The 12,434-nt window shown below is 42.8% G+C and overlaps 2 protein-coding genes across 2 annotated transcripts in view; one reads left to right on the forward strand and one right to left on the reverse strand.

Moving 5' to 3' along the window:
- Window positions 1-7,221, forward strand: part of PLA2G12B (phospholipase A2, group XIIB) — an 18,399-nt gene extending 11,178 nt beyond the window's left edge. Inside the window, exons 3-4 of the mRNA XM_008591816.1 lie at window positions 1,328-1,493; window positions 7,062-7,221. Coding sequence (XP_008590038.1) covers window positions 1,328-1,493; window positions 7,062-7,180 — 285 coding nt within the window. The 3' untranslated portion in view covers window positions 7,181-7,221. The remainder of the gene's footprint in view (window positions 1-1,327; window positions 1,494-7,061) is intronic.
- Window positions 7,222-8,188: 967 nt separating this feature from the next.
- Window positions 8,189-12,434, reverse strand: part of OIT3 (oncoprotein induced transcript 3) — a 29,694-nt gene continuing 25,448 nt past the window's right edge. The window contains exons 10-11 of the mRNA XM_008591817.1: window positions 11,105-11,270; window positions 8,189-8,244 (exon numbers count right to left, since the gene is read on the reverse strand). Of these exons, the coding sequence (XP_008590039.1) occupies window positions 8,189-8,244; window positions 11,105-11,270 (222 nt within the window). The remainder of the gene's footprint in view (window positions 8,245-11,104; window positions 11,271-12,434) is intronic.

The following is a 12,434-nucleotide window of genomic DNA, read 5'->3' on the forward strand; positions in this document are numbered from 1 at the left end:
ACTGTTACAATGGGGTTCAAGTTTCCAGTACATGAACTTTTAGGGGACACATTTAACCCACAGCAGGTGGCCTTGGAATAAAAGTTCAAGTAAGAGAACACTTAAGGACGCCCAAGTGGAAAGGATCTATAATTGCTGATGAATCAATCCCCGACCATACCCTGAAACCAGATTTTCACAGCCTCCAAGTCCAAGTCTATAGGACCAGAAAAACTGCAAACGAGACTAAGGTGCTCTGCCTATGTCTAGACTCACTCTGTCCCAATCTACTTTATGTGCCACAGAACAATTACTCTTTTAATCACTTTTTTTTTATCATGTCCCTTCCCTGCTCAACATTCTTTACCAAATCTAACTAGTTTACTTTGGAAGTCAAGGCCATCCATCAACCTTCTTCCCTAATTAAAAAAAAAGTATATATACACACATATACACACGCATATATATTTCTCTGCTAAGACCTTTGAAATCCTAAACATATTGACTCACTCCCATAGGATTTCCTCATTATTTCCTTTCTCTGTCTGCTCCATCCTAAGCCTGCCCTCCTCTCTAATAATCCTCTCTCAATCTTCTTTCAAAACCCTCTCAAGCACTTGACTAGTAACAAAAAGAAAGTAAAATAAACCAAAAAAAAATCCTCTCAAGAAAAAAAAGTCTTATTTGATAACCATGCGTGGCATTCTATGCCTACTCAGTTTATGCAACGATGCTTACTGCTGTTTACAGGGCGCTTAGTACATGTGTGATATTGCGGTTTGACCATAGTTCCCTTGTGATCAGAAACTATGTTCTGCTCTGCTCCCGGCACACACGGACACACACACACACACTCTCAAAAAAGTGCTGTGTGGGACGGGTCCCCGAGGAATGCTGGTGATCTTTTGATGTTGAACTGGTGCTAAATTTTTTATACTCCTTAAACTTGGAATCCTTTGCCCAAACAAATTCTTATATAGAAATATTAAGTTAAGTTTTAATTGGATTTGGAAGTCCTGTAGTTCGGCCCTCTTGACTGCACTTCTGGTCCCTGTTTTCATCACCATTGCAGCCTGCGAATTTGAAAATTACTAAAATCTAAAAGAAAAGATGAAAATGGTCCAGAGTCACTGATTAAACTAATAACTAAAGAACAATAAAAACTTAGCACCTTGTGACTCTCAGTCTGACGTATTCTACTGAGTCACTGGTTTTCTGAATTGATCTGAATGTGTAACATGAATTTGAGAACTCGCTAGTTAATAACAAGGTGGGCAGGTTTGCCCAAGGTTCTTGGTCTAAACGTGGCATTTTCTTCTGTCTCTTTCCTTCCTTCACTTTTCCCCAGATGGATTTGGGCATTCCAGCAATGACCAAGTGCTGCAACCAGCTGGATGTCTGCTATGACACTTGTGGTGCCAACAAGTATCGCTGTGATGCAAAATTCCGATGGTGTCTTCATTCCATCTGCTCTGACCTTAAGCGGAGTCTGGGCTTTGTCTCCAACGTGGAAGGTGGGTATCGTGAGAGCATTTACTTGTGAGCAGGGTGTGTTATTCCTGTTTTCACACAGGGATGAAGCCAGATCCCCTCTACTCAAAAAGATCAGCAGAGCTCACTGAACTTCCTTTATAGAAAACTGTAAGCCATGCAAGGGCGAAGGAAGATTCTGGGCACATCTTCACGAAAGTTCTTGCTGTCCTGCCCATGAGCTGCTGGCACCACTCCTGATGGAAAGGACCACACCAAAGCCTTCCAGAGAAATAAAAACCTATCCTTCAAGACCGGAGAAAAAGTTGCCCAACTGGCTTGGGTTATCCATTCCAGTGTTAAATACTTTTCCATATTGACAGTTATACTGTATAGGACCACTTGGTTTGGTTTAAACCCTTTTTTCTTATTTTGTTCTCAACCAGAGTAGAAAATTTTTTTGTGTATAGGACTATATATACTTGAGTCATTTAATTATACTGCTTAGCTACCCAGTTTCTAGAACTGACCCTGTAATTTCTTTTTCCTAATCTACCTTAGGAAAAGTTTTAATCTCTCAGCTCCTGAAGCCAGAACATTATATCCGGGTACTAGCCTTTTATATTTTTAGGTGGTAAAGGTTGAAATTCAGGCTTATAAAGAGCTGGCCCCATGCCACAAAGAATGTCAGCAGTAGAAGGAAACTTGGATCTTGTCCATAGATCAATGTCTAGAGTGCAGTCCTAATGTGATTGTGTGAGGGCTTGAGAATATGAATAATTAATTGGGCCCTGTAAAAGGGAGTATCACTGTATTCTGTATCCACAAAGGGTGAAACAGAACCTGCTGCTAGTCTACAGTCAGGTCAAGTTACTTCCTCCAAGCAATGTCCTATTGATTCTTTCTCCTAAATATGTCTTTGATATCCTGCTTGCCTGGTCACTGCAAATTAACCCAGTCTTGGGTCCCATCCAATCTATGCTCCCATTGGGACCAGATACATTTTTATACCACATGAATCTGATCGTCATCATCCCCACTTATAATAAGCCATTCAGTAAATTCCTCTTCCTAAAACATTAAATCCAAACTCCAAAGTATGAGGTAAGTGGCCCTTTCAGATTCAGCCCTAGCCTCCCTCTCCAACCTCGGCTTGCACATCCTAATTTCTCTGCGACTCCTGCCATTTCAAACGACTTGGACTGATGGCCCATCCCTTTCGGACCGCCATCCCCACTTATAATAAGCCATTCAGTAAATTCCTCTTCTTAAAACTTTAAATCCAAACTCCAAAGTATGAGGTAAGTGGCCCTTTCAGATTCAGCCCTAGCCTCCCTCTCCAACCTCGGCTTGCACATCCTGATTTCTCTGCGACTCCTGCCATTTCAAACGACTTGGACTGATGGCCCATCCCTTTCGGACCGTGCAGTTTCTCTCTGCATGGAATGCACTGATCATTCATTTTTTGTTGTTGTTGAAACAGCTTTATTGAGCTATAATTCACGTACTATACAATTTACCCATTTAAGTGTTTTTTACATATGTTCGCAGAGTTCCCCTGCGAACTTCCCCTGCCCACCTGGAGGGCAATCACTAATCTACTTTCTCGCTCTATAGATTTTCCAATTCTGGACATTTCATATGAATGGAATCATACAATTTGTGGTTTTCCCTGACTGACTGCTTCCACTTAGCAAGCTTTAGCCATATTGTAGAATGTATCGGTATTTCATTCCTTTGTATTGCTGATAATATCCCGTTGTACGGCTATAACATAATTTCTTTATTCATTCATCAGTTGATGGATATTTGGGTTGTTTCTACCTTTTGGCTATTGTGAATGATGCTGCTATGAACATTTATGTACAAGTTTTTGTGGGGACATATGTTTTTATTTCTCTTGGTCTGGGTTATATGGTGATTCTATATTTAACTTTTTGAAGGACTACCAAACCACTTTCCAAAACAGCTGCACCATTTTAGATTTTCGCCAGCAATATATAAAGGTTCCAATTTCTCCACATCCTCACCAACATTGGTTATGTTTTTTTGATTATAGACCCTAGTGCATGTGAAATGGTATTTCATTGTGCTTTTGGTTTGCATTTCCCTGACACCTACTGATGTTGAGCATCTTTTTTTGTGCTTATTGCCATTTCATATATGCTTGGGAGAAATATCTATTCAGATCCTTTGTCCCTTTTTAAATTGGGCCATTTTTTAATTATTATTTTTGAATTGTAAGAGTTCTTTATATATTCTGGATGCAAGTTCTTCATCAGATGTATGATTGCAAATATTTTCTCCCCTTTTATTTTTGGTTTGCATTCTTTCTTTTAAAAATTTATTATTATTTTTTTACATTCAAGGATGTTGTTGTGGAGAAGTGGGAGGAGGATAGCAAAATGGAGGTGGCAGGTGGTGGGGGGCAGGGCTGAGGCCTGTGGGTTCCCCCTACTCTGGCTCAGGAACCTGGGGTGTTTCTGGTGGTGGCTTGGTTGTTGCTGGGCTGGCTGCGAACATCAGGGGGTGTGGCTGAGTCCCCTGGCCCCTTCCTTCACCCCTGGCTCATGGACCCCTGGGGCTTTTGGTGGCAGTTTGGTCATCGCTGGGCTGGATGTGGAACTCTGGGGGCATGGCCGAGGCTTGGGAGCCCAGAGGGACTCCAGCAGCAGTGCAGTTTTTTTCACTTTCTTGATGTTATTTACAGTGCAGAAGTTTTAAATTTTGATTAAGTCCAATTTATCTTTTTTTCTTTTGTCACTTGTACTTTCGGTGTCATATGTAATAAGACTTTGCCAAACCCAAGGTCACAAAGATTTACTCACATCTTCTAGTGGTTTTATTGTTTTAGCTCTTCTACTTAGTTCTATGATCCACTTCAAGTTAATATTTGTATATAGTATAAGAACTTTATTTTCTTCTATGTTGGATATCCAGTTGTTTCAGCAACATTTGTTGAATAGACTATTCTTTCCCACGTTAAATTGTCTTTGCAGCCTTGTCAAAAATCAATTGACCATAAATGTAAGGATTTCTCGACTCTCCATTCTGTTACATTGATCTATGTCAGTATCACATTGTCTTTATTACTGTGGTTTTGTACTAAACTTTGAAATTGAATCTTAAACCTTCTTTGTCAAGATTATTTTGTATATTCTGGATTCCTTGCACTTCCATATGAATTTTAGGATCAGCTTAATTTCTGCAAGAAATGAAATTTTGAGAGGGCTTTTATTGAATCTGTAGATCAATTTGAGGAGTACTGCAAAATTATGTTTTCTGGTCAGTGGTCATAAACGTCTTTCCATTTATTTAGATCTTTTAAAATTTCTTTCAATAATGTGTTATAGTTTTCATGGCACAAGTCTTGCACTTCTTTTGTTAAATTTATTCCTAAATATTTTATTCTTTTTGATGCTACTATAGAATTGTTCTCTTAATTTTATTTTCAGATCATTTGATAATATATAGAAATACAATTGATTTTTGCATGTCGAGCTTATATCCCCCAACTGGTTGAACTCATTCATTAGTTCCAATAGATTTTTAGTGGATTCTTTATGCTTTTCTATATCCAAAATAATGTCTTCTGCGTATCATCCTCTTTTCCAATTTGAATGCCTTTTATTTCTTTCTCTTGCCTAATTGCCATGGATAAAACATCCAATACAATATTAAATTCAAGTGCTGAGAGTGGACATTCCTGTATTGCTCTTGATCTTAAGGTAAAAGCATTCAGTCTTTCACCATTGAGCATGATTGTTGGTTGTGGCCTTTTCTAGATGGCCTTTATCAGGTTGGGGAACTTCTCTTTTCCTAGTATGTTGAGTGTTTTTATCATGAAAAAGTGATGGAATTTTGCAAATGCTTTTTCTGCATCTATTGAGATGATCATGTGGTATTTGTCCTTTATTCTATTGATATGGTGAATTATATTAATTGATTTTATTATGTAAAACCAACCTTGCCTTCTTGGGATAAATCCCTCTTGGTCATGGTGTGATCCTTTTTATATGTTGTCGGATTAAGTTTACTAGTATTTTATTGAGGATTTTGCATCTATATTCATAAGAGATATTGGTCTGTGGTTTCTTATTTTCATGTTTTTGTCTGGTTTTGGTATCAGAGTAATACTGACCTCATAAATTGCGTTGGGCAATGATCTCAATTTTCCTAATTTCTCCTAATTTTTGCAAGAGTTTGGAAAGTATTGGTTTTAATTCTATATTAAATGGTAAGGTTTCCCAGTGAAGCAGTGTGGAATTGGGTTTCCTTTGGGGAAGATTTAATGACTAATCCAAAAGCTTGAATGAGTAATTGCATTTATACATGCTAGCAATATATTCACATTTTCTATCTCTTTGAGTCAGTTTCAACAGTTTGTTTTTCTAGGAATTTAACCATTTTGTTGAAATTATATAATTTTTTGACATGCAGTTATTCATACTATTCTCTTATAATCCCTTCCAATCCTATTTATTTCCATAAGATTGGTAGTGATGTTTATCATTCCTGAATTTAGTAATTTGAGTCTTTGCTCTTTTTTCTTGGTTTGTCTAGCTAAAAGTTTGTCAACATTAATGAGCTTCTCAATAAACCAACTTTCTGTATTGATATATCACACATATACCATAACATCCACCCTTTTAAGGTATACAACTCAGTGTGTTTTTGTATATCCACAGTTATACAATCACATTCTAATTCCAGAACATTCTCATTAGTCCCCAAAGAAACCACATATCCATTAGCAGTCACTCCTCATCTGCCCCTGCCCTCGACCCCTGGCAACCACCAATCTACTTTGTCTCTATGGACTGCCTATTGTGGACATTTCATATAAATGGAATTACACACTATGTGGTCTTTTGTGCCTGTCTTCCTTCACTTAGCTGAATGTTTTCAAGATTCATCCACGTTGAAGCATGTATCCGTACTTCATTTTCCTGAGTATTCTTGAAGTTTAAACTTAGATATCTTACTTCCTCTGAGATGCTTTCCCTAATAACCCTTACCCCAAAGGAACAGAGACCCTTTCTGTGGGCTCCTGTACCACATCAGGGTTACTATCATCCTGGTGTAGTGTGACTGTTTACCTGTCCATCCCATTCACCTCTTTGTCCAAACCATGAGATCCTTGAGTTGAGGATGATGGGTTTTGTCTCTGTAGTCCTGGCACCTAAGAGGGTGGCTGACCACCATATCCAACACACAAGTGCTTTTCAATCAACGAGTGATTTTTAATCCCAGACTTGAACAGGGAAAGCTATGGAAAACATAGTGGTGTTTGAGTATTCTGCAAAAATGGTAGATTTTCCATGGAGAGAGTATGGTGGTATAGGAGACTGATTGCTCACCATTGTTTTGACCCGGGGGGCCACAAAGGGAGGACACCTCAAAGTGTATTCTGCTTCACTGGACTGGATAGCTTTTCTGAAAAAGCTTCTCTTAAATGTATGCTTTTCTCTTTAATACTGTATTTGGATTGTCTCTACTTTCCTCTGGATATCATGTCATCTTTGAAAATGTTGCCTCTTCAAAATTACTCACACTACTTGGGATAGTCCCATGTATTAACCTTTATATTTCTTTTTATCTTTTTCATGCAGCCTGTGATTCTCTGGCTGATACTGTGTTCAATACTGTGTGGACCTTGGGCTGCCGACCCTTTATGAACAGTCAACGGGCAGCTTGCATCTGTGCAGAAGAGGAGAAAGAGGAGTTATGAGGAGGTGATTCCTTCCTGCTTCTGAGTGACACCACAGCTGTCAGTCTCAGATGGTGGCATGGCAGATGTGTCGTCCTTTCTTCCAACAGTTTGGATACCACAAAGCAAGAGAAAGGAAATGTTGTTGTACAGCTGAAAAGTGAGTCCTATTCTTTGAGAAAATTGAAAAAAAGATGGAGTGATTTGAAGGCCACTCTTCACTTTAACACTGGTCTCCTCAACCAAGACACGTCTGCCTGGAACTTCAGGCTAAAATACATGCGAACCCTGCAATTCCTGGACCTGGTAATTATATTCATAAGTGAAATTTTGTGGAGTCCAACTGTGAAGTAAGGCAAATCATAACTAAAGCCAAGATGTTTCATTGTTATTATTGTTGTTATACTAAGTTTCCATTTATATTGTCAGAGCTAGGGCTCAGACCCTCCACAGCCACAGGCTGGGTCCCCAGACCCCTCACACGTAGGTCCATGCTAGGTAACTGGGAATGATTCCAGGAGCTGTCGGCAGAAGACATGAGCTCAGTCTTCAGCTTCCTCAGCAGCAGCAGCTTACAGGTCCAGCAGTGGCAGTGGCCTTGCAGAGGGTCCCGGTGTCACTAGCAGCAGCAGCTTCCAGTAGCAGTAGCGGCCTCCCCATGGCCACCCATGGGGAGGCATCCCAGGGATGGGAGGCACCATGGATCAGAGTCACTCATCCTTATACTTAAGTCCATAACCCAGGACACCTGGGTGCACATGCGCAATTACGCTAGACGATAACCAAGGGACACCTGAGCGTATGTGCCTATTTACATCAAATGCTCGGCAAGATTCTGAACATCTGAGGGGCCCTGACCATTTTTCCTATATTTTCCCAACAATCCACCCCTTCAGGGTCCCTCACTGTACAATCAGCACATTCAGAATCTTCCATGATGTTCCCTTAGTGAGAATAACTGACCTTGCATTCACATATCCTATTCCATCCCAACAGTCCCAAAAGTCTTTAGCTCGTTCTAGCACCAACTCAATAGTCCAAAGTCTCATCTGAGACCAAAGGCAAAAATCCTTTCAGCTGTGCACCTGCAAAAATCAAGAACGAATTTATCTACTTCCAAAATACAGTGGCACAGATATTGGGTACACATTCCTGTTCCAAAAGGGTAGGAATAGGCAAGAAAGAAAAACAGGCTTCAAATCCAAAACCTAAACAGGGCAAACATTAAGCACACTGGGGCACCTGCATCCCCAAAGCATTGGGCAACCTTGCTCCTACAGCTCTGCCAGGTGCAGCCCATTGAGCTGCCCTGGTGCCTGAGGCTTTTCCAGGCCATCATTGCACACTGCCAGCAGCCCCACGGTTCTAGGTTCCTGGCGGCAGTCCTGGCTCCACTAGATATTTCCTCAGTGGGGGTTCTCTGTGGGGACTCCAACCCTACTTTTTCTGCTCCACATTGCTCCATAGATGACTTCCACAGCGGCTCCATCCCTGCAGCAGGTCTCTGAGTTCCCAGGCTTTTCCATACATCTTCTGAAATCTAGGTGGAGACTGCCACACCTCCACTGCTCTCATATACTGCTGGTGCACAAACTTAACACGAGGTTTTCAGCTTTTTTTTGGGGGGGGGAGGTGCTGAGGCAGGATTGCTCCAGCCAGAGTGACTGGGACGCAGGGAGCAGTTTGCCAAGGGCAATGACACCTCGGGTCTGCCCTCCAGGACAAACTCAGTTCTCCTAGAATGGGGAGAGCTCTCCCAAACTTCTCAGATGCCTCTAGGGCATTTTTTTCCCCATTGTCTTGGCTCTTAGTATCTGACTGCCTCACCTCCAAGATAATGTCTTTAGCAAACAGTTTATCTGCTTCACGCTTGCATTTTTCTCCTGCTTTTGAATTACCTCAATCAGCTCGGCTTACACTGGCTATTCACTCAGTCTTAGGCAGTTTTTTGCAGCGTCCTCCCACAGTTCAAACAACTGCATTTTCCCAAACCATCAAGGAGTGGCTGCCCTGCCCCTGGGCATATCCGTGGCCATTCTGCAGCTGCTGCCTCAGAGACAGGCACGTAGTAATGGAGACTAACTTTCCCACCTTTTCACCAGGTGAAAACATACTTGAAATTCTGCAGGGGCACCCATCCTTGGGTCATCTGCCCATGTGCATGTGGCACTCTTTTCTCGGGTTTTACGGCACCAGGCCAGCCATCGGGTTTAAGTGGCACCCTCCGAGCCATCTGCCTTTGGACAAACACGACATGAGTTTACTACGTTGTCTCTCAGAGCGCGTTACAACATCCACCCCTAGGTCCCATAGCTGCAGTAACCAGGGGCTCTCCCTGTTTCTGCTACTTTGTTTCCCCAAGCCAACCTACTCAACCTGGGTATATGGGGCATAGGCAGTGAACTGGATCACCTGTTGGTTGCCCAGTCAGCCCAGTCCCATAGGCTGCTCGTACTTCACTTTGATGAGCAGGTCGTTTCAGGAGACACACAGTCCCCCTAACTCACCACCGGGTTTGTCATACGTCTTTGGTGTTGGAAGCAAGGATGACCTGTCGCTGTACTTCAGCCTCCAGGGCATGCATCGTCACTTCCAGTCTGTCTGCTTTCTGCTGCAGGTCTCAAAACTGTGCCGCTTTGTGGGGTTTCTGGTCCATGTTGGCTCAGTGCAACGAGCAACAGCCAGACCCCATTCAACAAGAAAGCAGCCACCAGGCACCACATACTCAAGGGCAGCCACATTTCCTCCCCTCCCAAGGGGTTTCCTGCTTCTCTACCTGCTTGTCATCCCGCAATGACTACTCGAATTGCTGGGCTCTTTTACCTGCCCATAATCCCTTTGCTGAGCAGGTCATTCCAGGAGACACACAGTCCCCCCCAACTCACCACCAGGTTTAGCATACGTCTTCAGTGTTAGAAGCAAGGATGACCTGTCGCTGTACTTCAGCCTCCAGGGCATGCATCGTCACTTCCAGTCNCCCATCCTTGGGTCATCTGCCCATGTGCATGTGGCACTCTTTTCTCGGGTTTTACGGCACCCGGCCAGCCATCGGGTTTAAGTGGCACCCTCCGAGCCATCTGCCTTTGGACAAATGCGACATGTGTTTACTACGTTGTCTCTCAGAGCACGTTACAACATCCACCCCTAGGTCCCATAGCTGCAGTAACCAGGGGCTCTCCCTGTTTCTGCTACTTTGTTTCCCCAAGCCAACCTACTCAACCTGGGTATATGGGGCATAGGCAGTGAACTGGATCACCTGTTGGTTGCCCACCGGCCAGCCTGGTCCCACAGGCTGCTCGTGCTTCATTTTGATGAGCAGGTCATTCCAGGAGACACACAGTCCCCCACAACTCACCACCAGGTTTATCATACGTCTTCGGTGTTGGAAGCAAGGATGACCTGTCGCTGTACTTCAGCCTCCAGGGCATGCATCGTCACTTCCAGTCTGTCTGCTTTCTGCTGCAGGTCTCAAAACTGTGCCGCTTTGTGGGGTTTCTGGTCCATGTTGGCTCAGTGCAACGAGCAACAGCCAGACCCCATTCAACAAGAAAGCAGCCACCAGGCACCACATACTCAAGGGCAGCCACATTTCCTCCCCTCCCAAGGGGTTTCCTGCTTCTCTACCTGCTTGTCATCCCGCAATGACTACTCGAATTGCTGGGCTCTTTTACCTGCCCATAATCCTGCCACGACTATGCCAACTGTAAAGTAAGGTAAATCATAACTAAAGCCAAAATGTTTCATTATTTTAGTTATTATTTTAGTTATACTAAGTTTCCACTTATATTGTCAGAGCTAGGGCTCAGACCCTCCAAAGCCATTGTACAGACTGGGTCCCCAGACCCCTCACATGCAGGTCCATGCTAGGTAATTGGGAAAGATTCCGGGAGCTGTTGGCAGAAGACATGAGCTCAGTCTTCAGCTTCCTCAGCAGCAGCAGCTTACAGGTCCGGTAGCTTCCAGGCCTGGCAGTGGCAGTGGCCTTGCAGAGGGTCCCTGGGGCACTGGCAGCAGCAGCCGCCAGCAGCAGTAGTGATCTCTCCGTGGTCCCCCTACAGGGGAGCATCCCCAGGATGGGAGGCGCCATGGATGAGAGCCACTCATCCTTATACTTAAGTCATAACCCAGGACACTTGGGTGCACATGCGCAATTGCACTAGATGATAACTGAGGAACACCTGAGCGCATATGCCTATTTACATCAAATGCTCTGCAAGATTCTGAACGTCTGAGCTGCCCTGACCATTTTTTCCATATTTTCCCAACACCAACCATTTGGGAGGCAATGACTTTCCTCTGGCCCATGTTTCAGTTGCCAGTAAGCATTTCACATTTAATAAAGTGTACTTTTTAGAAAATCTGAAAAGAGATGAAAGAATTCCATTTTCGCCAATATGCTTCCATTTCACTTAGAAGAGAACAGAACTCAACCTTAGTTCCACCAGTGACGACAATTATTCCCACTGATGCTGGAAAAGATTAAAAACAGGTGAACAGGGTCAGAGGCTTACCTGGTTAAGGTCAATGGAGGTAAAGATCAGGTGGAATTAGGTCTCTGAGTTTCCATTTTTTTCCTCCAGTGACCTACCCTGTTGGTATTTCCACTTACTAAGTGGTGTTAGAGTCATGCTAAGATCTGAGACTCACTTGGTAAGGGCTACTGATGGAGATAGCTAGGAATAGTCCCTGCCACCTGCGAGGAGTGAAAGACAAATGGCCATTCCCTAAATTGCAGTTCTCAGCCTGACTGTGGATTAGAATCACCCGAGGATCACTTAACACAAACCAATAAAGAATCTCGGTGAGCAGCGCTTATGTACTGGTGTTTTATAAATGCCCCCCATTTATTCTGATGCAGAGAGGGTTGAGGGTCACTAATTTAGGTCAGGGATTGGCCGAGTCCTTTGGGCCAAATCCAGCCCAAAGCCTGTTTTTGCAGTTTTATTAGAACACAGCCACACTCACGTTTGTTTACATGTTGTCTACGGCTTCTCTTGTGCTACAACAGCAGAGGTGAGTAGTTGTGACAGATTGCATGACCCAGAAAGCCTAAAACATTTACCACTGGGCCTTTTTTAAAAAAAAAATTTTGCTGACCTCTGATCTAAATCACTTTTTCCCCTTTTTAATTTTACTGGTTCTATTAAGAATTGTTAATTGTAGCCACTTAAAGAAAAAGTTTCTGATCTTATGTAAAGCCATAAAATTAATTGTCATATTAACTAGTTGGATTACCTGCAGATAAAATGTATCTTTGTGGCTTTGATATTTATTT

This window comes from Galeopterus variegatus, unplaced genomic scaffold (genome assembly GCF_000696425.1).
Source record: "Galeopterus variegatus unplaced genomic scaffold, G_variegatus-3.0.2 Scaffold7314, whole genome shotgun sequence".
NCBI lineage: Eukaryota > Metazoa > Chordata > Mammalia > Dermoptera > Cynocephalidae > Galeopterus > Galeopterus variegatus.